At 43.0% G+C, this 27,126-nt stretch overlaps 1 protein-coding gene across 1 annotated transcript; it reads right to left on the bottom strand.

The window, feature by feature from the left end:
• Window positions 1–1,592: 1,592 nt before the first annotated feature.
• Window positions 1,593–26,740, bottom strand: Mki67 (marker of proliferation Ki-67). The gene is made up of 14 exons (XM_041666335.1): window positions 26,407–26,740; window positions 24,162–24,240; window positions 23,958–24,073; window positions 21,744–21,810; window positions 20,292–20,334; window positions 18,670–19,680; window positions 17,142–17,317; window positions 16,055–16,316; window positions 15,854–15,972; window positions 15,581–15,752; window positions 13,555–13,710; window positions 5,631–12,406; window positions 4,651–5,073; window positions 1,593–1,928 (listed from the first exon to the last, which is right to left on the bottom strand). Exons 1-14 carry the CDS (start codon window positions 26,496–26,498, stop codon window positions 1,872–1,874), a joined length of 9,549 nt encoding a protein of 3,182 aa, XP_041522269.1. The 5' UTR covers window positions 26,499–26,740; the 3' UTR covers window positions 1,593–1,871.
• Between the last annotated feature and the right edge of the window lie 386 nt (window positions 26,741–27,126).

Raw genomic sequence — 27,126 nt, 5'->3', positions numbered from 1 at the left:
CTCTTACTGGATCCATCTTGGCTAGGATGGCTGGCTAGCAAGCCCCAGGGATGGGGTTACAGACCCGTGTCACCATGCCCAGCTCTTACATAGCCCATCTTCGCTAGGCCATCTCCCAAGTCCTGAATGAGCCTTTCAAACCCAGCACATGTAGCCCTAAGGCCAAGTCTATGAGCTCTTGAAATACTAGTTACCTCAGTGAGAAAATGTACTGCCATAGCTCAGGCAAAACTTCCTACAACTAAACAGGCTTTTCACCCATCACCATGGGCCATTCAACCAGCGTGCAGGTGACTGAAGTTTCCTACATACATATAACATTTCTAATTATACATCAGAACAAGTCAGTGTTCCTGTTACTTAAAAGACTTTGATTTAAGATTTAAGTCAGTTAAGGGCACTTTCATGCCTCACACCATCTAACATGGCAAAAATGAGCTCTTTCTTCCAGTGTCTTCTGCCAGCTCAACTGCCACCAGTCCTATGAAGCCTCAACTGTCTGCTTAGGAATAACCTGTTGCCATTCTTTATCATTAAGACATCCTGTGGTAGATGAAATGGCAGAAGTTAACTCGCAGACTCACACAAATTGCTAAATACCTGTCTTCACTCAGGATCTTACAACTGTATACTCAGCTGCATGTGAGACACAGATAAAGAAGTGAGCAGGTTAGGCCATTGGCTGACCAGGGCCTCTCTGTCCAGCCTGCCATCATGACCACATTTGGCAAGGGAGGCCGATGAACAGCCTGAAACAATGATGTGCGATTGCTAGAAAACACAGAAGGGGATTAGGGAACAGGGTGGAAGATAGGAAAGTTGGATATGCAACATGCATAGTGGAGATAAACAAGTTATGACCATGGTCTGAAACGGAGCCTAGGGCTAAGTGAGACTTGGGAAATACTCATCTCATCCCAAATGCTAGGCTGGCTGTGGGTGAAAAGCCTCACGCTGCCAGGCAAGAGGTCAGAAAAGGCGAATAGAAACAAGCTATCATGGAAAACTAGAGTGGCATACTACCCAATAGCAACAGTTCCATGGGCAAGGTAGTCAACTTGTTCAATATAGATGCCAATTGAAAAGCACAGGTAGGTTGTAGAGATGGCTTGGCAGTTAAGAGCACTGACTGTTCTTCCAGAGGACTAGGGTTCAATTCCCAGCATCTACAGGGCAGCTCACAACTGTCTGTAACTCCAAGACACCCTCACATAGATATACATGCAGGCAAAATACCAATGCAAATGAAATAAAATAAATAAATAATTACAAACAAGAAAAGCACAGGCACCAAGCCCTCTCTAACAGAGCAAGCTGTGTCCATGAAGGTGGGCTCACCAGACATCCTTGTTGTCCTGTAAGGTCAAAGACCAAAGGATCAAGCCAACTCACACAAATGACCAATGATCAGACTACAAACCAAACGCTCCATTGTATAGTTATCCTGTGGAAGCTTCACTGCTATAACCACACAACTAATGTATACTGAGAATCTGGCCAATAGAGGGACACAGGACTTCTGCCTTTGCCACTGATCGAGGACACAAGCAGATGATATGATGATGTAGTTGCACAGAGACCACAGGAGGCAGTCAACTTCAAAGCTTTATTGTACAGGATAGAGGGCCACACTTCAGCCTGCCCACCTCCAAACTTTTAAATTGCTATTGCTCTGAGATCCTGGTGACCTCCTTCATGATCTCCACTGGAGTTTGAAGAGAGTATAACCATGAAAGCTCAAAGCTTCCTTCCTTAAACACAGGCAGTATATTATATTACAGTTTATCTTTACATTGAAGATGAAAACCACACTGGAATTTATCATTAAGCTAAATTTATTTTTTCTTCTTAAATGTCTTTGCTACATACTTCTAACTATTCTTGTGACTTCTTGTCCTTAATTTTGTGGTGTATACAATGTCTTCATCCTGTATGGGAAGAGAAACACAACTCCTAAATAATGTGAAGAAACAATTTTTGTGACCAGTTTAACTCTACAAACCCCCAGTTCTTACTAGGTGTCATTCAGGTCTTCCAATCTAAAAATTAATTTTGAGGGATGGAGAGATGGCTAAGTAGCTACAGGTACTTTTGGGTTTTTTTGTTTGTTTGTTTTTTGTTTTTGCAGAGGACCTAAGTTCAATTCCCAGCACCCACATGATGGCTCACAACCATCCAGGGAATTGGATATACTGTTCTGACTGCTGCAAGCAGGCAAGTGATTCACATACATACAGACAAAACACTCACTACACATTTGAAAAAAGAATCTAAAAGTGTTTTTAAAAAATAAATAATAATTAAAGTTGGAAACTAGTTTTACAATGCTTACCTAAAAGCTGTTTTCTCCTAAATATTTTCTTATTTAGATTTTTAAACTTAGATTTTGTGCTCTTTCATAAGTTTCTAACATATATTACATGGTTCACTAGTTAGAAAGCATCAAATACTAAATCTGAAAGTGGCCTGGATGAAAACTTAAGAGTCTTAAAGATAGCTTCCCACAGACAGAGGACAGTCACTGTGTCCTGAGTTCTCCTATGAGGCTGCAAGAGTATAGTGAGTCACTAGGCAGTGGTGGCGCATGCCTTTAGTCCCAGCACTTGGGAGGCAGAGGCAGGCAGATCTCTGTGAGTTCGAGGCCAGGCTGGTCCACAAGAGCTAATTCCAGGATAGGCTCCAAAAGCTACAGAAAAACCTTGTCTCAAAACCTCCCACCCTATCCCTCCCCACCCCAAAAAAAGAGTATAGTGAGTCTTCTAAGGCAGTAGGGAGAGCTACCTGATAGGGATCAAATCTACAGAAAGCAAAAGATGCCAACAGCCTCTCAGAGCAAATAACAGAAATCCTTGTACTGATAAACACAAGACACACCTAGCACAAATTAGGAAAAAGTCAAGGGTGATGCTGGGCATACTTTAGAAGCAGTTTTATGGGTGATCGTGAATGGTAAGAAAAGAAGAGACAAAACAGGAACTCCTTGGTATGTGAATGCTGCTGAATTCTTGAAGACAGTGACAGGTAGCTGCTAACATGGGTTGACTGTACACATGATAGAAAAGCATACATATCAGGTGAGAGGCTTGTTCCTCTAACACTCTGGCAGCATGGGCCTCTGGAAAATACATACACCCCACATATGCAGTTTCTGCATCTATGGACACACAGAAGCACATGACTGGCAGATAGCAAAGAGTGCAGCCCCAGAAAAAATTTAGCATGTGTAGAGTCCCCTGGGTGCTTGGAGGTGAGGAGAAGAGGCCTGAGTGCCTATGACATGATGACCTAACCTGATCACCTTCAGGGCTTGGCAGCTGTGTTCAGGATCATCCAAGGAAAGACTGGCTTTTATTCCTTCCACTTCATTCTGACAAAACACTATTTTCAAAATTATGAATATGTGCTTATAGTTCCTATTTAGAGTGAGAACATGAAATGCTGAAATGCACTGTTAACCCTATAGGGCTGAGAGGAAGTGCTGTGGGACAATGGTCTGTATCCTGTCAATTATATTTTAAATAAATGCTGATTGGCCAGTAGCCAGGTAGGAAATATAGGCGGAACAACCAAACAGGACGTAGAGGCAGATCAATGAGAACAGGTAATTCTGGGAAGAAGGAAGTCTGAGTCTGCAGTTGTAACCCAGCCACAGAAGTAAGATGTGACTGCCTCACTGAGTAAGGTACCAAGCTACATGGCTAGCATAGACAAGAATAATGGGCTAATATATGTTATAAGAGTTAATAAGAAGCCTGAGCTAATGGGTCAATCAGTTTATAACTAATGTAGACCTCTGTGTGATTTCTTTGGGACTTAACGATTGCCGGAACCCGGCAGGACAGAAGCCCCCAACAACAGAGAGCAACTGCATATCACTCCCACAAAAGCAACTGCCCACCCTATCTTTAACTTTTCTTACAATACAATGTAACCATGACACTACCTGACAATACAGGAGTACTTACAGTCCATTAGCTTAGATTCTGTGTGGTAAAACGACATACTCCCTACTGAATAAAATTTACCTACTTCTAGTTACCTAGGAGCCAGCCAGTTCTGGGTTTATTCTGCCTTTTTATTATTTTTTTTAACCAGACTTATTTTATATCTGAGTGGTTTGCCTTCATGTATGTATGTGGAGCACGTGCTTGTTTGGTGCTCGAGATCAGAAAACATCAGATCCCCTGAGTATAGAATTATAGGTGGTTATGTGTCACAAGAGTCCTGAGAATTCTATCTGGTTCATCTGAAAGAGCAGTCAGTGCTCTTAACTGTTCAGCCAACTCATCAGGCCCTATTCAGCTGTTTTAAAGGACGACTTTGGAGGTCTTAGGCCACCTTTGTTTTAGTTAAGTGTTGCTGACCTAAAGAGGCTGAAGATGCCATCTATAACCATGATAAGCACCATTACAAGCCCCAGAGAGTGACACTGGATGAATGCACAGCTCTTCTGGAATAAAATCTTCCATAAGATAACTCACTATTCAAAGTGGAATTACCAAAACACACAAGAAAGTAGGTGGTTTGGATGATGGCTTCTCCCACTAGCATAGCTGGGAGCTGCTGGCGTGTTCTGATTTGCCTTTGCAACCTGGGCATAAAAATCAGAAGATTCCCAGTCTTGCAGAATGTAAAACAAAAGGGGCTTACCTTTTTTGGAACTTTTATATCTTTCTTGGCACCCCGAGTTACTTTTGGGTTAGGTTCACTGTCCAAAGTGGCTCCAGTTTTTCTGGATCTCAAAGACCTGGCATCTAAATCTCCAGAGACTCCTTTCTCTTTCTGTGTCTTCAAGATTTTTGCGCCAGTCTCACTTGTTTTCTCCTCTGCTGCACGAGGCTGGGGAATCTCACTCTGTCCTCTAGACCTTAAGCACGTTCTTTTCCCACTGACTTTGCCCCTAGATGTAGACTTCTTGGCTCCATCATCTGTGTTCTGCAGCTCTGTCTCCTGGGAGCTCTTCATGGTCTTCTCGTTTGTCTTCATCCCATCCTTCTCTGTAGATGCACCAACCTTGGGGCTTGGATGTTTTTCACTGTTTTTTTTTCGGTATCTGGAGGGCAGAGGCATTTTCTAAGAGAATGAGAAGACAACCACAAGATGAGTTAAATCTCAAGATCCATTAGGAAAAAATAAAAAGTAAACTAAAGGACCACAAATTTCATATTGATTAATTTAACAAGAGTCATCTAAGACATTTAAAACAATGCCTCAGCTACTTTGTTCCTATGGAAAAAAATCATCTCTGATAAATTATAATTTCAGAGTGACAATCATATCAAAATACTTCAATTCACACTATTGAAGAGTTTCTGGTTTTTTAAAGACAACCAAGGAACAAGGGCCTGAAATCTTTGATGGATGCCATTCCTTCTCAAGGATGTATGTTCCAACCTTATTAGATAGAATACTGTCACATACACAGAACTATACTGCCCACCTGTTTTTTGATTAATTCTTCAAACTGAAGATACATGCAATTCATTTAGTCCCTGACAACTTACTACAGCCACTTTTCCAGGCAGGGAAACTCTTAAGGCATTAGTCTATTCCTTGTGCAAATCCCCAAAGGACATGAATACATCTGTGAATAAGCCCTGCTATGCACCCACTATGTCCATTCCCATTACCTGATCTGGATGGGTTGAGTTTTCTACTTGGGCTTCCTCTTCTGTTTTCATGACATTGCTAACCTGCTCTTCCACTGGTTCAGTTTTGCTTGACATGATTCTCAGGTGTTTCATCTTCACAGGCTCAGGTGACATGTGCCTCTTGCTGGGAGCAGCCCTCTGTTTCTTAGGTGCAGGTTTCTCATCTATTGCTTCCTGCTTTGGAGTCACAGAACACAACCCCCTGGTTCTTGGACGGCCTCCACCTCTTGCAGACTTCCTCTTGGGGGACAGAAAAGTGTTGCTTTTGCTTTGTGATTCTGCAGGGTCTCTGGTATCCACCGACATTTCCACAGTTTCCACAGTGTCCTCTTTAGAGGCCCTTAGCACTCTCCTGCTTGTTCTCAGAGGTTTTATGGGGTCTGGCATTTGCTGTATCGTGCTCTTAAGGATACTGGTGTCATGCCTTAGTTTCTCAGTGTGCTCTGATATTTGAATTAATTTTTTGGAGTCACCCAGGACTTCAAAAGGTTGGACCTTATTCTTATGTGCCCTTAGCTGCCTCCTGCTGCCAGTTACATTGGAAACTGTTTCTAATTGCTGCTCTCCAGACTCTTTTGAAGCTTGGGTGTCTTTGTCATCAATTTCAGGGACCTTATGGGATCGTGTAGTTTGCCTTGATGTTGGCACTGTCTTCTTCACTACTGAAGGTTCTTGGTCCACCTCTATTTTCCCACGTCTTGTCCTAAGACGTCTTAGTGAGGTCTGGAGGTTGTCTGCTTGCTCTGGTTGTAGAGAATCACAGGGTACTCTTGTGGGTCTTTCATCACTTGATAATTCCTCAGTGTGACCTGGAATTTGGACTGGTTCTATGGGTCCAGTGACTTCCAGGGGTTGTGTCTTTTCCCTGGGTACCCTCCGTGGCCTCTTGCTGACAGGCACACTTGCTACGGGGTCAATCTTCCGCTTTGTAGACTCCTTAAGCTCTTCAACATTTCCACTATCACTCATGGGCTCTTTGAGTGTATTCCTGGTTACCCTGCTTCGTGGCTTTCTCTGAGCTGTGGGCTCTTCTTTTACACCTACTTTGCACAGTTGTATTCTGAGCTGCCTCTCTGAGGATGCTGAGCTTTCCTTTTCTTCTGGTTGTGGAAATTCACAAGATATTCTTGTGGCTGTTTCCTCTTGGATGCTGGGCAGCTCCTTCAAGGGTTGGGTCTTCTCCTTAAGTGTCCTTGGTTGCCTCCTCCTACCGGTTAAAATTACAGCTGGGTCTTGTTTCTGCATTGAAGATTCCTTAAACTCTTTGACATCTTTGTTGTCACCCACAGGCTCTTTGTATGTGTTTCTGGTTTCCCGCAACACTTTTGTAGTCTTTCTTTGTGCTAGAGGCTCTTTCATCACACCCTCTCTCCTGAGTCTTCTTCCTGTCTGTGTTTCTGAAGTTGTGTCCACAAGCTCTGGAGATTTGCTGAGCATCTTTGTGGTTTTGTCAACAATCACTGGCTCCACTGCCAAGCTTGGAGTTTGGTAGAGCTCTTGAAACTCAGGCAGATCCTCTAGGGTCTGTGCCTTTTCTGCTCGTGCAACTCGTTGTCTCTTGCTGCTGGGCACACTGACTGCTGTGTCCAATTTCCGTTTTACAGATTGCTTCCTTGTTCTAATGCCCTTGTCTTCACATTCAGGTACTCTAGATATGTCCATGATTTCCTCTGACATTTGCGGAAGCATTCTGTCTCCTGAGAGTTCACTTTTCACATGAACTTTCATCCGTCTAGCTCTGGACGGTCTCTGTGAGGTTACTGAAGTGTTTATTGGCTCTGGTAGCAGAGATCTGTGGGGCATTTTTGTGAACTTATCACCTGCCAATGAATCCTTGTCATGGCCTGGTGTTTGGAAGAGCTCCTGGAGACCAGAGAGGTCTTCTGGGAACTGGGACTTTTTCTTACACGCCCCTTGCTGCCTCTTGCTGCTAGTTACACTCACTGCTGGGTTTAATATCTGAGCTGCAGATTCCTTTAAATCTTTGGTTCCTGTGACATCATTTTCTGAAAGTCTGAGTACATGCATGTCTTCCTGTGCTGAACACGTTCGTTTATTCAGCGGAGAGAGTTGTTCTCTCACATCCACCTTACCAAAACCTGTCTTGGACAGTCTCTTTGTGCTTGCTGGGGTTCTGACTGGCTCTGCTTGTAGAGATTCCAAAGACACCTTTGTAGTTTCCCTAACAGTTACTGGGTCACTGGCACCAGCTGGAGTTTGGAAGAGTTCTTGGAAGCCATCCAGGTCTTCTAGGGGTTGAGCCCTCATCTTAGGTGTCCGTGACCTTCTCTTAGATCCTGCTGAATTCTCTGTGAAATCCAGTTTCTGCTTTGGAGTTTCCACAAAGGCTGTGGTATCATTCTCTTCGAGCACTGGTGCTGTAGGTGTGTGTGAGGTTCTGCCTGGCGACTTTGTTCGTTTTCCAACTGTTGAAAGCTTTTCTCTCTCATCTGCCTTATCAAGACCTGCCTTGGACAGTCTCTTTGTGCTTGCTGGGGTTCTGATATGTGCTGGTTGTAGAGATTCCAAAGACACCTTTGTAGTTTCCCCAACAATTACTGGGTCACTGGCACCAGCTGGAGTTTGGAAGAGTTCTTGGAAGCCATCCAGGTCTTCTAGGGGTTGAGCCTTCATCTTAGGTGTCCGTGACCTTCTCTTAGATCCTGCTGAATTCTCTGTGAAATCCAGTTTCTGCTTTGGAGTTTCCACAAAGGCTGTGGTAACATTCTTTTCAAGCACTGGTGCTGTGGGTGTATGTGAGGTTCTGCCTGGTGACTTTGTTTGTTTTCCAAGTGTTGAAAGCTTTTCTCTCTCATCCACCTTACCAAGACCTGTCTTGGACAGTCTCTTTGTGCTTGCTGGGGTTCTGATATGTGCTGGTTGTGGAGATTCCAAAGTCACCATTGTAGTTTCCCCAACAGTTACTGGGTCACTGGCACCAGCTGGAGTTTGGAAGAGTTCTTGGAAGCCATCCAGGTCTTCTAGGGGTTGAGCCCTCATCTTAGATGTCCGTGACCTTCTCTTAGATCCTGCTGAATTCTCTGTGAAATCCAGTTTCTGCTTTGGAGTTTCCACAAAGGCTGTAATATCATTCTCTTTGAGCACTGGTGCTATGGCTATGTGCGAGGCTCTGCCTAGTGACTTTGTTCGTTTCCCAAGTGCTGAAAGCTCTTCTCTCTCATCTGCCTTATCAAGACCTGCCTTGGACAGTCTCTTTGTGCTTGCTGGGGTTCTGAAATGTTCTGAAGATTCCAAAGACATTTTTGTAGTTTCATGAAGAGTCACTGAGTCTTTATGACTAGCTGGTGTTTGGAAGAGTTCCTGAAGATCAAATATGTCTTCTGGGGACTGAGACCTTTTCTTATGTGTCCCTCGCTGCTTCTTGCTGCCAGTTACATTTACTAATGGGCCTAGTGTGAGAATTCTGGATTCCTCCAGATCCTTGTTCTCTCTCCCATCATCTTCTTGAAGTCTGGATGTGTGTACAATCTCCCCTACAGCACACCCAAGCATATTCACTGAGGAGATCTCTTCTCTCATATGCTCTTTTCCAAGACTTGTCTTGGCTAGTCTCTTTGATGTTTGTAAGGTTCTAACAATCCCTGGTTGTGGTGGAGATCTCAAGGACATACTTGTTCTTTTGTTACCAATTACTGGATCAGTGCTGTGGCCTGGTGTTTGGAAGAGTTCTTGGATGCCATCAAGGTCTTCCAGAGGTAGAGCTTTTACCTTAGGTGCTCTTCTCTGTCTTGTAGACTCAATTATACTTACTGCAGTCTCTAGTTTCTCCTTTGAAGTCTTCCTAATTGCTTGTATTCCTTCACCCATTTGTACTGATGCTGTGGGGGCTTTGCCTGGTAACTGCTTCTGGAGAGCTGAAAGTTCTTCTGTCACATCTGTTTCCCCGAGACTGATCTTGGGCAGACTCTTTCTGCTGGTGTGGTTTCTAAGTGGTCCTGACTGTGGAGATTTGGTGGGCATTTTTAAAGTTTCACCAATAGCCAGTGAATCCTTAGAATGGCCTGGTGTTTGGAAAAGCTGTTGGAAACCACTCAGGTCTTCCAGGCATGGTGTCTTATCCTTAGATGCACATCGTAGCCTCTTGCTGCTAGGCAAACTAGCTGCTGAATCCAGTTTCCGCTTTGCAGATTGCTTCGGTGCTCTAATGACATTGCTATCATTTGATACTTGGAGTGTGTCTATGGTCTTTTCTATTTGTTGGCATTTCTCTGATTCTGAAAATTCTTCTTTCGCTTCCATTTTACCCATACTTGCCCTGGACTGTCTCTTTATGCTTCTTAGGGTTATGACAGGATCTGGTTGTGGAGAATTAAAGGACATTCTTTTGGTTTTGCCAACAACCAATGTGTCTGGTGTTTGGAAGAGCTCCTGGCAATCAGGAAGGTCTTCTAGAGATTGGCCCTCTTTCTTAGGTGTTCTAGACTGTTTCTTAGACCCTGTTAAATTTCCTAAAGACTCCAGTTTCTTACTTGAAGTTTCCATAATTTCTTTTATTCCTTTTTCCTGCTGTCCTGCTGAGGTGAGTGTGCGTGAGGCTCTGCCTGGCGACTTTGTTCGTTTCCCAAGTGTTGAAAGTTCTTCTCTCATATCCGTGTTACCAAGACCTGTCTTGGACAGTCTCTTTGTGCTTGCTGAGGTTCTGACTGGCTCTGCTTGTAGAGATTCCAAAGACACCTTTGTAGTTTCCCTAACAGTTACTGGGTCACTGGCACCAGCTGGAGTTTGGAAGAGTTCTTGGAAGCCATCCAGGTCTTCTAGGGGTTGAGCCTTCATCTTAGGTGTCCGTGACCTTCTCTTAGATCCTGCTGAATTCTCTGTGAAATCCAGTTTCTGCTTTGGAGTTTCCACAAAGGCTGTGGTATCATTCTCTTCGAGCACTGGTGCTGTAGGTGTGTGTGAGGTTCTGCCTGGCGACTTTGTTTGTTTTCCAACTGTTGAAAGCTTTTCTCTCTCATCTGCCTTATCAAGACCTGCCTTGGACAGTCTCTTTGTGCTTGCTGGGGTTCTGATATGTGCTGGTTGTAGAGATTCCAAAGTCACCTTTGTAGTTTCCCCAACAGTTACTGGGTCACTGGTACCAGCTGGAGTTTGGAAGAGTTCTTGGAAGCCATCCAGGTCTTCTAGGGGTTGAGCCCTCATCTTAGGTGTCCGTGACCTTCTCTTAGATCCTGCTGAATTCTCTGTGAAATCCAGTTTCTGCTTTGGAGTTTCCACAAAGGCTGTGGTATCATTCTCTTCAAGCACTGGTACTGTAGGTGTGTGTGAGGTTCTGCCTGGCGACTTTGTTCGTTTTCCAACTGTTGAAAGCTTTTCTCTCTCATCCGCCTTATCAAGACCTGCCTTGGACAGTCTCTTTGTGCTTGCTGGGGTTCTGACTGGTTCCAGTTGTAGAGATTCCAAAGATACCTTTGTAGTTTCCCCAACAATTACTGGGTCACTGGTACCAGCTGGAGTTTGGAAGAGTTCTTGGAAGCCATCCAGGTTTTCTAGGGGTTGAGCCCTCATCTTAGGTGTCCGTGACCTTCTCTTAGATCCTGTTGAGTTCTCTGTGAAATCCAGTTTCTGCTTTGGAGTTTCCACAAAGGCTGTCATATCATTCTCTTCTAGCTCTGATGCTATGGGTGTGTGTGAGGTTCTGCCTGGAGACTTTGTTCGTTTCCTAAGTGTTGAAAGCTCTTCTCTCACATCCCCCTTACCAAGACCTGTCTTAGACAGTCTCTTAATGCTTGCTGGGGTTCTGGCCAGTTCTGGAAATTCTGGATATGGTGATTTATTGGCCATTTTTGCGGTTTTGTCACCAGGGACCGGTGATAGAAAGAGTTCATGGAAACCAGTCAGGTCTTGCATGGGCTGAGCCTTCTCTTTAGCTTTTCCTACCGACTTCTTGCTACCAGTTACAGTCAGGTCCAGCATTTGATTTTCAGATTCCTTCAAAGCTTTAATTCCCCCATGTGCAAGTTCTGGAACTTTGGGAGTATGCCTGGTTCCTCCTGACATGTGCACAAACTTCTTTTGTTCAGAGTGTTCTTCCTTCATGTCTACTTTCTTCCCAGATGTGCTGTGCCATGGTTTTGTGCTTGTTTTGGTGTTATCTGTTGTAGGTTGTGGGGTTTTGCAAAGGACTTTGTCCGCTTTCTGTTTTGTAGCTCTTTGACCATCACTTATTGGTGTACTTTGTTTGTGCATGGATTCCTCTGGTTTTTCTGTGGTTCCTTTTTCTTGATTAAATAGTTCCTCAGCACAGGCTGCTGTTTGAGTGACCATCTGACTTCCTATTAAGTCTTTCACTGGCTTCTGCTTCCTGGCACTTGATCTCATAGCTGATGTTTTTTCTGGATCTTCTTTTAATTCAACACTTTCCTTGAATCTTTGTGAACACTTTTCACTGTCCTCTACCTGTTGATCCACTTCTTGTCCTTGCAGTGATGTCTTCCTTAAGTATCTTACTATGATGCAATGGTCAAGGCCTGCCTCTGTGCTTTCATTCATACTTTCTCCAAGTGTATGTCTGAGTTCTCTAGACCTTCGTAACTTCCTCACACTGGATACTGTCTTCAGAGGCTCTGTCACAGAGCTTGGAGTCTTCTTTTCAAGGTGAGTAATGTTTTGGACATTCTCAGGAGTTTGCACAGTGTTTCCATTTTTGATGCTTCTCCGTCTTAAAGTAGGACTTGCAGAATATTTATCAGACGGTTCCTTTGCTGCATTCTGAGTGCTGGAGAGCGCATTTTCTCCTGTAAGTAACACAATATAATTATACAATAAACATATTCTTTTCACCATCTAAGGTCTACTTAGTATTTCATCTTTAGGAAGTTTATAAGAACAAATAATTTTGTTTCTTATATAACAAGCTACTAACAACTGTTCTATAATGTTATTTGATGATAAAGCAGGACCATTGCAAAGTGTCTTCTAAAAGCTGCCATGACATGTGAGTGGATCTGAATACAGACAATTTTTGTTCTGAAGCATCAGAAAGTTATTTATTGTCTTGATTCACTAATGAAGTAACAGGTTCTGGCCAGGCGGTGGTGGTGCACGCCTTTAATCCCAGCACTTGGGAGGCAAAGACAGGTGGATCTCTGTGAGTTCGAGGCCAGCCTGGGTCTACAAGAGCTAGTTCCAAGACAGGCTCCAGAGCTACAGAGAAATCCTGTCTTGAAAAACCAAAAAAAAAAAAAAAAAAAAAAAAAAAAAGCCGGGCGATGGTGGCGCATGCCTTTAATCCCAGCACTTGGGAGGCAGAGGCAGGCGGATCTCTGTGAGTTCGAGACCAGCCTGGTCTACAAGAGCTAGTTCCAGGACAGGCTCCAAAACCACAGAGAAACCCTGTCTCAAAAAAAAAAAAAGTAACAGGTTCTATTGTGTATGTTTAGGGTCCATTATCAAACTCTATATGTAATCAACAATGACCTTCTCATCCTCCTGCCTCCATCTCCCAAGTACTGGGATTATAGGCATACCACACCAAGTTTTTAAAGGAACTAAGAACTGAACAAAGATTTTCCTGCATGTCAGGCAAGCACTCTACCAATTGAGTATCTCTATCCTTGCAGTAATTCTTAATTTGTGTAATTATATATGACAGGTCAAGTGTACTGTTTGTACTTCCATCTTTTAACAAAGAAGTTAAAAGCACACAGACATCATTTAAACTTATTAACTGAGTCAGTAGTTCTTTCTACAAAGCTAGGTCAGTAACTAGTGTAAGTAAGACTAAAAAGACTGCTGAAAAACAGAACAGAGAAGATGGAAACAGCATTTCACCAGGAAAAGCTATTGTAAAGAAGTAATACAGTACTGTCCAAACAAAACAAAACAAAAGCATCTTGAATTCCCATTCAAAAGTGTAAAAATGGTAACAGACAAATAAACCAACCCAAAATTTCTGAAGTGAAAGGCAGAGGTTTGTCTCCTGAATTAGTTACTTGGAACTGTTTTTCGGGTAAATTCTCTGAATTGGAGAGAATGGAGCCCATGTCATTCATCTGCTGCTGCTTCTCCTTCACTGGAGTCTTGAACATTTCAGTTAGTCCTGATAAAGGAAAATATTGAAACCATGGCTTATATTATCCCATTCCTTATACAGGACAAGTTAGATGACAGAGAAGCTCTCAGATTCTAGGTATGTATCATCTCATTAAAATAAGGATTTTGTTAACATGCTCATTTAAAAATGGGGGGCAATGAGAAGACAAATATATCCAGTTTATTTAACCCTCTCCTATGAAAAAGGAAACCAAGTGATTTAGTTGACCACTGTGGTCTTCTAAACTAGTTCCCAAAAATAAGTCCTGGCAGGGGGACAAAAGCTGGATATGGGCACCTCTTTTCAGGAGATATTCGCCAAGAATTCACAACCTAAGGGCCTTGTTCTATGCTCAAGAAATCCTAGGTTTCTCAGGATCTAAATCTTATATACAAGTAATATGTGCCCACATTTTAGAATACTGACAGAACATTGACCATTTTCAGTGCTATCAAGAACACGCACACACATGCACACACCTTAAGTGTTATTCCCATTCACTTTAAAACAAAAAGGCAGTAGTGACATAACTCAATATGAATGATTAAACTTTCTGAAAAGTTAATGTGCCATGCTCCTGTCTTGTGGCCAACACAGAATGAGAAGCTGAGTTGGCACTCACCACAGAATGGGTCTGGGAACCACTGAGGTCCCATCCACACTAGTCTGTTAAGCAAGTCTATTTCCATAGCCTTCTGTGTCTTACTTGAAATACTTGAAAGGGTTTACTTTCTATTGTTTTAAAATGGAAGTTGCCAAGCCAAGCATAGTATCATTAAGAAGGTAGGAGCAGGCAGATCTCTGTGGGTTTGAAGCCAGCCTGGTTAGTTAAGACTCTGTTCCAAGAAAAAAGGAAAAGGGCATGTGTGTGTGTATGGGGAGAGGGGGGTGCTGTCTACACCAAGGGATGAGAATTGTCTGACTCTAAGAATGGGTCTAGGAGAAAGGAACATTTAAGACAATCCATTGTCTCAGGAATAGTATATTTAAAATCTTATTTATCTTTGAGTTTTTTAAATAATATATATATATATATCCATCACAAACTCATAATTTATAATTGCACAATACACTTAGCTACTTTTTTGCTTGTGTTTTTTATTTTTATAAAGATAAATGAATTGATCCAAATACAGTTCTTTGAGGGGATACTCACAACCATTATACACTGAGGTGTTTGGTCATTTTCAATTCCTAATCTGCAAGAAATAAAAATAAAATTCTACCTGCTCAGTTCAAATATTCTCTTCCAAATTGTACAACTAGAAACTATCACATATCAAGGAACCTGAAATAAATCTGCTTTCTTGAGAGTAAGTCTAAGCAGCCAGTCACACTTTCACTGCTACTAAAGCAGAGTGGAAACAGTTCAATTATCAATGGCTCCAAAGGACTTTCTTATATGGCTTCCTCTTAGCAAGCAGTTAAGCTCTGTAGAAAGAAAATGAATCTTGAAGAAGCATTAATATTGCTCTAAACCAACCGATTCCCTGTGGTCAGCTATCATCAGTGCAACTCCTCTAAAAGTTAGTAAGAGTCCTTTGCCCTCACACCACAAAACACCTTTCCATTTTCTATACGCATGCGGCTCACCAGAGGGTATGTATGAACTTGAGATTTCCATCCCTGTTTCCTGTAGGACACAGAACCCCTAAATAGACAGAGAGCTGCCCTCTACTTCCAATCCACTTCATCTTTGATTATGACACCAGAAAGCTAGCTCGACAGTCACATTCACTGCGGTTGAGCTCCCAGCTGTGGTTCTCAGGTGGCTGTAAGGGGTAGGGTGGGATGGGGTGGAGATAACCACCACTAAGGAAGTCACAAACAGAAGAGCCAAGAAGGCTGTGACTACAGGCATTCAGGTTGTGTTTACCTGACAGATCTTCACTGAAGTCAATTTTTTGGTTTAACATCAAGTTGTTCAGCATTTTGTAGGGCCGAGCAGGCATGCTTACTTTTTCAATCTGAGCTCTTCCTATTACAATGGTACAGGGAGAGTTTACATGGCCTGTGCTAAACTGATTGTGAAGGCTGCTTGTAGGTTTCTGTAGACAAAAACGAGAAAGACAAAATATCACAGCATCAACAATAAATATATGCTTAAGACAATTGAGAATAAAAGTGGTACATGGCTGGAACACTGTACCTTGGGAGTATTAGGTCTTCTTTGTCTTTTGCTCGCCTGCTTTTGAGGAACATGTTTTACAACTTTTGTCTGTGTTTGTTTCGTGCCAAGTTTTACAACATCTGCCCATGATTTTGCAACTGTCAAAAAGAAAATATGGTGAAACTTTTCAAAACATGAAAAAAATTGAGCTTGAAATATTTCACCTAGGACATCACTAACCAATTAAGTTGGCTTCAGAAGCACCACTCCTTCTTTTGGAGGAGATCATCTGTAAAATGTCATGCTGACTTCTGCTGATAGATGCTCTCTTGGCAGGCAGGTTGCCACTCTTCCTGCTTGCTTTCTTAGGAGTGTCTGTCTGAGGTAAGGATTCGCTGCCACTGGAAGCAGGTGCACTCCTGCCTGATCTGCGTCTTTGATCATTTGGGCTTGGTAGAGTTATTCCAGGAGACTCTTGTTTCCCTGGCGACTGAGGTCGTTCCTAACAAGGCAGAATTGTTTATGAGAAACCTGACCATGAGGCAAAAAAAACATCTCTGTAGTGTCTATTAGAAACCTTTACAATAAACCATGTAGCTTTTAAAGCCCGTCTTTCAAGGATAAGAAAGGGCCAATTGTCCCATTCATTTAAGCAAAGGAAGGTAACATACGCATCGGAGAAGTTTGAACTGAGATATTTCTGGTAGATAGAAATGGGGACATCACTCAGTAAAACAAGGCACTCTGATTTCAGCCCAGTCAACAACAGCCTCAAGGTCTGCATAGAAGAGACTACTCACTTCTGTGAGGTGGGACTTCAAGGTAGGAAAGGATTCAGCAGGCCTACTAGGCCTTTTGGGACTAACAGAATAAAGCTGACCAAAGCCCTTTTAGGAAATTGAGCTATGCAGCCATACCAAGGAAAGGCAATAAAACAAAGGGCCAAATGTCTAAGGAGCTGAACGTGCAGAAGAGAGATGTTTTAGCAAAGATTCTCTCTCCTGCAACCTCAATGTCCTTATACTTCCAGAAGAAAACAAAATACTTGTGATTACATATGCTGCTGTCTTCAGATTCTTTTAAATGGTATCGGTGTGACCCAGGAAATTATATGGCCTTGTGGGTGTATCACAGTTTTCAAAGGGAAAGTGTCCAGCATACCACCTCACCTCCCATGTGGTTAAAGCCCATGTGGTTGTTTCTGAGCATGCAGTAAGTGGTAGAAAAAAGAGTCTCAATTGCCATTCTACCTCTGCCTGGATTTGGGGTGGAATGTGGACAATCTGTGAGCCACGAGGTATAAACACAATGTGACTGTTCAGCTTACCTTAATAATTTTCTTCAGGACTGATGGAGTGTGAGGGGCAAGTGACTTCCTCTTGGTCGGTGTTTCTCCTCTTTTGAGTGGTGTATTAGGAGGCAAGTTTTCATCAAATAACTCGGGTCTCAGATGATCACCAAAGGATACACGTCTTCTCTTCAAAGACATTCCCTCACTCTTGTCTGAAGTAAGGAATACAAACATGAAAAGAGCAATATAAACGACATGCCAGGACTTAGGATTTAATTCAAACTAGCATTAGAAAGTAAGGCTTTGAGGAGATACTGAAACATGGCACCCTTATTCATAAAACTGATGAAAGAAGAGCATCTTCAGAACTTCCTAAAAGACCTCAAGAAAAACCAGATGCATTACACTTCAACTGGACAGAACCAGGGTTCTCCTTAAAACAGGAAATTGCATATGAAATAGCTTAAGAAAGGTATCTGCACCAGAGGAATCAGACACTAAGCAATGGTCTGAAGAAACTCAGTAAGACATAAATATTTAGGCCAGACAAGACTTGCCTTATGAGTAAACTATGAGTAGGAAAAAATCTCTAGGTAGTGCCTTTGGACAGTTCATGCAACCTAAACCCCATTATACAACTTCGTAAGCAGTCTACATAAACCTCTTGTCCAGGACAGACACTCCATTATAAAGCTCAATGGAATACTGGCTGTTGGGTGCAAGTGTCACTGAGGGATAGCCACACCAATGGCCACCGGCAGAAACTATTCCTAATATAAAGGTTGTGGCATTGAAGTCTGGAGACATTTTATTTCTGTAAGCCAGCATGAAACAGGTATATAGGAAGATGCCACAAGCTTACTCATTATGTAGCCTTGGGTTGTCAGTTCTCCTTTGTAACAGAGATAAAGAGAAAGCTTTTTCTAGGTGATGAAATGGCTCAGCAGGTAAGGGTGCTTTGCTGCCAAGCCTAAGGACCTCAGGGTCATCCCTAGGACCAATATGGCCCATTGTGGAAGGAGAGAACTGACCCCTACGAGCTGTCTTCAGACTCTTGCACAAGATCATAGCACATGCTTACACTCCCTTTCCCCCATATACAAATAAGTAAATGATATAAAAATTTAAAAACAAAATGTTAATGTCTTGGAAGCATGTAGAACTTTGCTGGTGTAGAAACCTGAGTCCATCCAGTGTCTATAATAAAGTGCTTGTAACAGACTGAAAAGATTGTGAACATCCAAGGGCTACTATGTTCCATGATGGTCAAAGGACTGCTCCTGATTTATTCCCAAGAACCAATCTCACAAAATATAACTGGTATTCAGAACCAGGCAGTAAGTAAAAAGCCGTTATGATTATACCCCTTACTTTGTAAAAGAAAACCACATTTTTCCTGACGTGGTTCCTGTGATATGGTTCCCCTAAACTAGCTAGCTACACCACCTCTGTTATCACTCCTCATAAAAGGCAGTGTTCAGTACCCATACACCTTGTTAACTCATAACATATAGGGAAGATATTAACCAATTAGGGAAAGTAGATCTACAGTTAAACAACTTACTAATGGAGTCACCAAAATTGCTGATATCAACGGAACTAAGACCAGGTAGCCCAGAGTAAATTTGCCTAGCTGCTGTGGCCAATTTCTCAGGCTTGCTGATGGAATCCTTTGGAGTTTTCTTTTCGTCTGAAGCAAGGTGATGAGTTGAAGAGAACTGGCTTTGTGTTTCCGTAGACAGCACTTCTTTCTTTGCAGGAAGACTCTTCCTCTTTTTGCAAGAGATGTTTTCTGGTTTACCAGCAGGGCTGGCAGCACCTTCAACTTTCACTGGAGTTTGGTTTCTAGTTGCCAGCTTCCTAGGAGTGACTATCTTATAATCTGCCTTGGCACCTTCACTTTCATTCAGATTCACAGATTCTCTTCTGCCACTAACGTGGGACTCTTCATTCTTAAGTTGCTGTGAATTCCGCACAGGGGTCTTCATTTCAGCTGTCTCAGCGAGCGAAAACCTGGAACTCAGAGCCTCTGTGGAAGTCTGAAGAGGCCCCACAGCACTACTCTGGTCCTCAGTCCAGATCTTTCCTACTTTGGGTGAAGAGACTGAAGGACCAAGGATGCTTCCACTGGATTTTGCTCTTGACTTGCATGACACCAATAGCTTTGTCTCCCATGTTTCTTTTCCTGCTGCACATTCAGGTTGTGGTTCTGACTTCCTACGAGACTGTTTCTGTGATTTTATATTCAACTCTTCCTTCATTGATTGATAGAGTTTCTCAAAGGGAGATTCATGTTTCTTGCTGTTGCTAAGGCTCTGTGCAGGAGAAGACTTCAGTTCCCTGGAACTGCTCCCTGCATCCCTGGACTTCTTAAAAAGAACATCAGAAGTGGGCTCTTCTGTGTTTCTGCCACTGTGCTGTTCTACATGCCCTGAAGAACAGGTATTGGATGGATCTTGGGTAATACTGTCCTTTGAACCACCTGAGGCAGAACTGTCTCCAGAGAGCCTCTTGGCATGCACCAAAGATCTTCTTGAAGTGGTTTTTGAAGTGCTGGCATCATGACCTTTCCCATCTTGGCAACAAATATGAAATAAGAAACAGAAGTTCAACATTTTCTCAATGACTAACATTTCTGGAATCCAGTACCTTATTTTAGATTGCCTTATAACCTAGCTTTTCATCATTTAGTCGACAAACTACTTAATCCTTTTTTTTTTTTTTTTTTTTGGATTTGAGACAGGGTTTCTCTGTAGTTTTTGGTGCCTGTCCTGGAACTAGCTCTTGTAGATCAGGCTGGCCTCGAACTCAAGAGATCTGCCTGCCTCTGCCTCCCAAGTGCTGGAATTAAAGGCGTGCGCCACCACCACCCGGCTACTACTTAATTCCTTAAACTTGTCTTACAATGTTGTTTCCATCCAGAAAAAACACATTAGCTTTGAATAATGAGTGATGTAACACATCTCACCAACAATTCAAGATTAAATGGACAGCTAAAAAGGCAAGCACTAGGGAAGAAGTTACCCAGCTATCTATCTGCTTTTGTTTGGCATATTAAATGGAACCAGGCTCTTAAGAGTTTAGAAGACCAAGAATTTCATGCCTGTGTCCCCAGAATCCCACCCTTGCCAATGTCATAATGATCTGATGCTGACATTCCCACAACAGAAACCAACCAATACCAACCAGGATCAGAGAAGCTAGCTCTTGAGGCTTGCTGTACCGGTTCCTATAATTGGGGAAGACAAGAATAGGAATTTAAGTGCCTTCTTAGTATGATCATTTTGAAACAATGAAGATATTCTTCTTATTAATTATATTCTTTAGCAAAGTCCTTCTTCATGACATTTAGATACTTGAGAAACAGACCCAAGTGACTTAAAAGTTCATGACCTAAACATTTCTTAGCAGACTTAAGAGCTTTCTTTTTTTCAATTTTAAGGTTTATTATTTGTTTATTTGTGTGTGTGTGTGTGTGTGTGTGTGTGTGTGTGTGTGTGTGTTTAGGCACATTTGTGTGGGTACCTGTGGAGGCAAGAACAAAATGTTGGATCCTATGTTAGCTGGAGTTACAGGCAGTTGTGAGTTGCCCAATGTAGGGGCCAAAAACTAAGCTTGGGCTCTTTGGAAGAACAGAGATGGGCACTCAATTTCTCTAAGCCATCTGTCCCGGTCCCCCCTCCTAGTACATTTTCTAGAATGTCTTCCAATATCACATGAAGGAAGACAAAAAGTTAAAATTAAGTTCCTCCATCTGCTAAGTCACCACAGGCACAAAGCTATAGATGCCATAGTTTCACCAGAAACTAGGAAGCTTCTTCAGCACTCAGTTTCCGCGATGTAATTATTTTAGACACACAGAGGTGGATAGGCTCAATGAATAGGAGACAAAATGAGTCATGAGCTGTATCTTTTATTCCTGTTAGGTCTCAAACCCAGGACAAATAGCTGAGGTGCCTGTCAAAGTGTAGGCTGGCTACCAGGTTCTCCCAGCATCCCTGTCTCTACCCATTACAAGATCCTTCTGGCTGACATACCCTACCCACTACCGTAAACTTCTCTAGCCCAAGGGCTAGGCTGCCCTCCCAAGCTACTCTGGCCCCTATATAACTCAGCTGTTTCAGCTATGCTCTTGGCCCAAGCTGTCCCTCTTTTGTGGGAGGCTCTTTTCCCCTCCCCTTTCTCCTCACATGGCCCTGCTCAGGGCCATGTTCACTCTGGACTCTCCCAGAAATCTGTCTTTACCTATGGTCTCAAATCTATAATATACCTCTTCCACCATGCCTAGGAGCAGCCATATTCTTCCTTTTATTCATCTTTTTTTTCATTCAATTTCTATGTTTTCAGACTATTCTAACCACAGGCTTTTGTAAAATCACAACACAGTCTAGTGGAGTATAATATAAGACCAAGTTAGCACTCTGTTTTTCAGTAGCATAAATAAATAAATAAATAAAGTTTTAGTTAATTTTACTATGTTCATGATCAACTTATCTCCTTATTTTATTATCTATTTCTGCTATAATCAGAAGCCATTCTTGGCCACCAATTTAAGAGTGAGAAATCAGTTGTTAAAACATGTTTTAATGAGTTCCCATCCTGGTAAAGGAAGAGTCAAACCTGAGTATCCCCCCTCACCTGTCCGAATGATTTTCCTGGAAATCCCGTTGATCTGCTTCCATCCTCATGATTTCCTTTTTCATACCTACAACGCAGAGAATCCGGCATAGGATTTGAACCTCCAGGTTCAGGTGTTATAGATAGAAACCATGGAACAAACTTTAGGCTTTGTTCCTAATATTACCTTAAGCCAAGAAATTGGTTTAGTTTAGGAAAAATTTTTATACTAAAAACTTACATGACGGAAAACTAACTACAAAGCATGTTTTAGAATAATGATCACTTCTTTTCCCAATCTCTCTGGAGGAAAGGCACATCTTAGGAAGATGGCATTAGATCATGGCAGATCTTGGTGGTCAGTCAGTTCATAGCCGAAACCATTTACTGTGTACAATGAAGCTTTGGTACCTCAGAGAAGTAGCCTGATTTGACTTTAGTTGCTGTCTATGTAAGATCTAAAGACAGCTAGCATCTGGAACCCTCTCCCAAGTATCATCTTGTTGAACTAAGCCTTTTTTTAAAGAGTCTAGTCAAATTAGAGACAAAGGACATTTTATGAGAACTTAAGGGTAAATCCATCAAGATATTGGATCTAAGAAAATAGTATATTTAAAGACAAGTTACTCAACAGCAAGTTCCCAGAAACAACAAAAGCCATAAGAATTATAAGAGTTGAAATTAAGGGATAGAAAAGCTGAGCTATGTGAGCACTAATCAAAAAGAACTGAGTTTACTTAGGAATCCTAAGGCAAAAGATATGACAAGCCAGGTGTGGTGGCACACGCCTTTAATCCCAGTACCTGGGAGGCAGAGGCAGGCGGATCTCTGTGAGTTCCAGATCAGCCTGGTCTACAGAGTGAGTTCTAGGACAGGCTCCAAAGCCACAGAGAAACCCCTGGCTCAAAAAACAAAAGCAAAAAAAAAAAAGTGACAAAAATAGACTCTATTTTAAACAACAAAGAATTTTGTGCACAATTTAGAATTATGCCCAGGCATATATAACCTGTGTAGCATCAAAAAATATAAATAAAACAAAAAGTGATAAAGAAATTTAAAAAAACAAGTTCTCAGTGGGTGATTTCAAAATAGCTCTTAAACTATTAAGCAGGGAAATATAAAATAATTACTAATAATAGAGAATTTAACAGCTCTATAGTTAGAACAGTGCATTCAGTAGCTGCAGAATACTATTTTCAAATACAGAAAGCGAGGAGGACATTTGATCACAAAGAAAGCCTTGACAAATTTCAAGTGGAAATCACTCAAATGCTCATCAAGAACAAATAAACTGTGAACACTCTTACACATTACTGCAAATATTGTGACCGTTAATGAAATGCCTATACCGTGAGAAGAAACAAGCCAAAGGCGCCCAACATGCTGCAAATCAAACACACACACAGACAGACAATAGTACCAGTCAGGCACAAACACATGGAGTTTTACGTTATGGTGTTTAGAGGCCCACCAGCAGGTAATATGACTCCAAAGATACTTCTCTCTTACAGACACCATGTAAGAGAGAAGTAATAAGAGAAAAGAAATAGTGATTAAAGAGAGCGCAAAGAAACGTGTAGAAATGTCCCGTGACTTGGCGGTAGTGTATTAGTGTGCTAATACTGCCACAATCACAACACAGACAGAGTGGCTTAAGTGACAGAAATGTGCTGCTCACGGTTCTGGCTGGAAGTTCAAGGTGTCTGCAGGGATGGCTTCCTCTGGGCCTCCTTGACCAGCAGCCCTCTTCCTGCCTCTTCAGTGCTTCCCCTCTGTGTACTTGCTCACCTGGTAACTCTGGCTGCTAATCTTTTCTCATTATAATGACACCAGTCATGGGGGTTAGGACTTCAGCCCAAAAGCCTCAGTTTAACATAATTGTTCTTTAAAGGCCAAAAAGCTGGCAATTTTAAGATGTGCCATCAACACTAGAAAAGCAAAAACAGGAGGGCTCTTGGGCTTGGCTGTCTAGCCAGTCCAGCCTACTTTGTGATTTAAAAAGGACCCATATCCAGAGGACGACACCTAAGGTTGTCCTTCATTCTCCATAGGCACAGGTGCAAGTATCTGTACACACACACACACACACACACACACACACACACACACACCACACACCCCATGAGATATTCCCAACACCCATCAACACCAAAGAAGGACCACAGCTGGACTAGTACTAGTTCATGATTAAAGAGAACACAGCATTTAGAATTAACCCCATTAGTTTTCACCTACCTAAAAGATCGGTCAATGATTGTAATTATATCTCCATGCTTCAGCTGCACAGGCTCATCTACAGTAGCCCCATTTACTTGTGTTGGGTTTGTGGAACTGAAATTATGCAAAATTGCCTACGAGCGGAGAGGAGAGGAAAATACTAAGGATTTGCTTAAAATCAAATCCAAAAGCTTTAAAAGTTGATTTCCAAACCCCACTTACCTGCTGGTCATTGATTTCAATTTTACAGTGCTTTTTTGACACTACAGGCAGTTGGATACGAATGTCACATTCAATACTCCTTAAAAAAAAAGGGGGGGGGAAGGTTTTTATGGGGTGTGTGCAACAACAAAACCCCACCAACCTCAAATTAAAGAAAAAAAAACAGACAGAATGTGACCAACACACTGAGACTGTAAGTGTAACGACACAATGACACAGTACTGCCTGAGAAGCCATAAAGGATTATTAAAACTTCTAGTACTTCAGAATGATATTAGAAAACACTAGAACACATAATCAATCACCTTTCAAATAAATAGCTACACTAGGCAGGGTGAGGTAACACACACCTTCAATCCCAGCACTGGGTAGGTGGAAGCAGGAGGATCTCTATGAGTTCAAGGTCAGCCTGGTCTACTGAGCTGTCTACCCAGGACTGTCAGGGCTACACAGAGACAAAATAGACAGCTATACTTACAAGACACAAATAACGGAGCACTTTATTATCAGTTTAGGAGAACTTTATAATTAATGTCTTTCTATAACAATATGGGTATTTAAGAAAGGTACTAGCATAAAATGGTAATTAGTTTCCTCGTATACAAACGGTCTATCCAGTACTCATTTGCTATTCAGTCATAGTTGTGCCACTTGTATATGTGGCACAGTAAATCCACAAGAGTTTTTCACTATTGTTTAAAAACCATGGCGGGGCGGTGGTGGCGCACGCCTTTAATCCCAGCACTCGGGAGGCAGAGGCAGGTGGATCTCTGGGAGTTCGAGACCAGCCTGGTCTACAAGAGCTAGTTCCAGGACAGGCTCCAAAACCACAGAGAAACCCAGTCTCAAAAAAACCAAAAAAACAAAACAAAAACAAAAATAAAAACCACACCATGTTGACAGATTCAAATGTTCTCACATTACAAATAGTAATCCACAAAAACTGTCTTTCTAGAAAGCTAGCATTGTGGTGGCACTGTCAGACCGTTTTCCTATGAACCTCTAGGGCAGTGGTTCTCAACCTTCCTGATGCTGTGACCCTTTAATACAATTCCTCATGTGGTGGTGATCCCCAACTGTAAAATTATTTTCATTGCTACTTCATAACTAATTTTGCTACTGTTATGAATAATAATGTAGATATCTGTGTTCTGTGGTCTTTTGGGTGGGGGCCGCAAACCACAGGTTGAGAATGGCTGGCTGCCCAGGAGTGTTAAGTGTATTATTTCCTATAAATACCACACAATCAAACATTAATTGTTTTCAAAATTTTTAAAACTTGCAAACAGTATATTTAATTAATATTGCAAAATAATCAAAATGAATGACACTTGTGACAAGAATAATTTTTTCTCTTGAACAACAACAAGAAGCTATGGTAAGTGACAGCATCCTTAACTGTCAAGAAAATGTAGGCTTTGGGTATCAAAACACAAGGCAGAGAGACCATATCTTAGATTCCAGTTTTATTGAGCAGAAAAGATGACGACAACGACACTCTATACTTCTTAACCTAAATACTACAGACATAGACCAAAGAATTCCTCAACGCCCTGTTCACCGTCAAACACACCAAGTCTCTGTCTCCTCACTCAGCGATACTAGCTACAGACACCTCTCCTAGGGTGACAAGAGGTCACCAGACTTTGTCAAATGTCTCCCTGAGAACTACCATTCTCCCTTGACCCCCAAATCCAAATCTCCATCTTCCTGCTGGACACTCACCCTATGTGACTGACTGATCTTACGTGTCAGGCACCATATGGCACTGTGGAGACGTAATCAGTAACAAGGCAGCCCTTGCCTCGGAGCTTAGTCTACTGAGAAGCAGACGAACAAAAATCTGAAAACTAGTCACCAATCTGCATGGTGTTAGGAAAGACGAGCTTTCCTTTCACCTTCTCGGGTAACATTTTAAAATCGGCAGAATGGGCCGAAAGGGTCACACTTGGCAGAAGTGGCAACGCAAGCAACAGCTTGGAAGGCCTCAGGGCAGAGCGTTATTATCCGACCCGCAGGGGAAGAGAAGGGGGAAATTCTCCCGGAGCACCCGAGCAGCGCGGGAGCGGCGGGGCATCGACGTCAGCTTAGCGTCCACCGAATGTAAAACCCGGGTTCCATTTGGGAAGCTCCAGGTACCCGAACATGACTTCCGAACACCCTACAGGGCCAGCCCGGCCAAACGCGAAGGGCGACAGGGCCGCGGCCCGGGATCACCTAGGTTCCTCCGCGCGCGCGCGCTCACCTTCCGAACAGGCAGGAGCTGAGGGTCAGCGGGAAGTGTGCGCCGTGGTCGCCGTTCCGCTTGATGGTGACCAGGCGAGCCGAGGACGCCATGGTAAGCCCGGCCGTCAGTCTGAGACGAGCGACTGCGGCCGAGGACCGAGTGGCCTTCTCGGTGAAGCTCGCTGTGCGCCCCCGGCCGGGACCGCTCTTCAGCGGGTCCAGTCCGCGTCAGAGCCGTCGGCTCCTCAGCCGCGGCGATCCCACCGCGGCCACCCGCGCCCCTCGCTCTGCCCCGACCCACACACCCGCCGCCCGCCGCTCGCCGCTCGCCGAGTGCCCTCCTAGGGAGTTCCGCGCCAAGTCTGCCCGCCGCGCCCGCCCGATTCAAACGAAAACGGCGGTTCAAAATCTGGCGCTAAGTGCTGCGATTGGGCCAGACGGCGCAGCGGGAGACCAATGGGAAGGGTGACATGAGAGGGGGCGGAGCCAGAGGTGGAGGCCAGGCTGCGGCAGGGTTTGTGGGGCGGAGCCGGACGGGTGGGCGTGGTCAAGATGCAAGGCCGGCCAGGCTGGAGTCCCCGCTGTGGGCGTGGTGCGGAAGGCGGACTGGACCTGGTTGGTGGGCGGCTCAGCTTTGCAGCTCCGCGGAACCCAAACAAGGAGATCTGTAAAAAACCACCTTTAGGCTCCCGTTCCAGAAATCAAACAGGGGCAACACCGTGTCTTGCTTAAAGCTAAG

Source organism: Microtus oregoni, unplaced genomic scaffold (assembly GCF_018167655.1).
Source record: "Microtus oregoni isolate MIOR12 unplaced genomic scaffold, Mior012 000016F_ref0000370, whole genome shotgun sequence".
Taxonomy (NCBI): Eukaryota; Metazoa; Chordata; class Mammalia; order Rodentia; family Cricetidae; genus Microtus; species Microtus oregoni.
The sequence above is the reverse complement of the archived record's forward strand: the minus strand, read 5'-3'. Positions and strand labels throughout refer to the sequence as shown.

Bases quoted from the DNA above. Each gene is read 5' to 3' on its own strand.
- Mki67 (XM_041666335.1), bottom strand. From the start codon at position 26,498: ATGGCGTCCTCGGCTCGCCTGGTCACCATCAAGCGGAACGGCGACCAC. The intron at 24,074-24,161 runs GTAAGTGGGGTT...CTCCGCTCGTAG, and splicing joins TTGAAATCAATGACCAGCAG to GCAATTTTGCATAATTTCAG. The intron at 20,335-21,743 runs GTGAGGGGGGAT...CCCCAATTATAG, and splicing joins CAGGAAAATCATTCGGACAG to GAACCGGTACAGCAAGCCTC.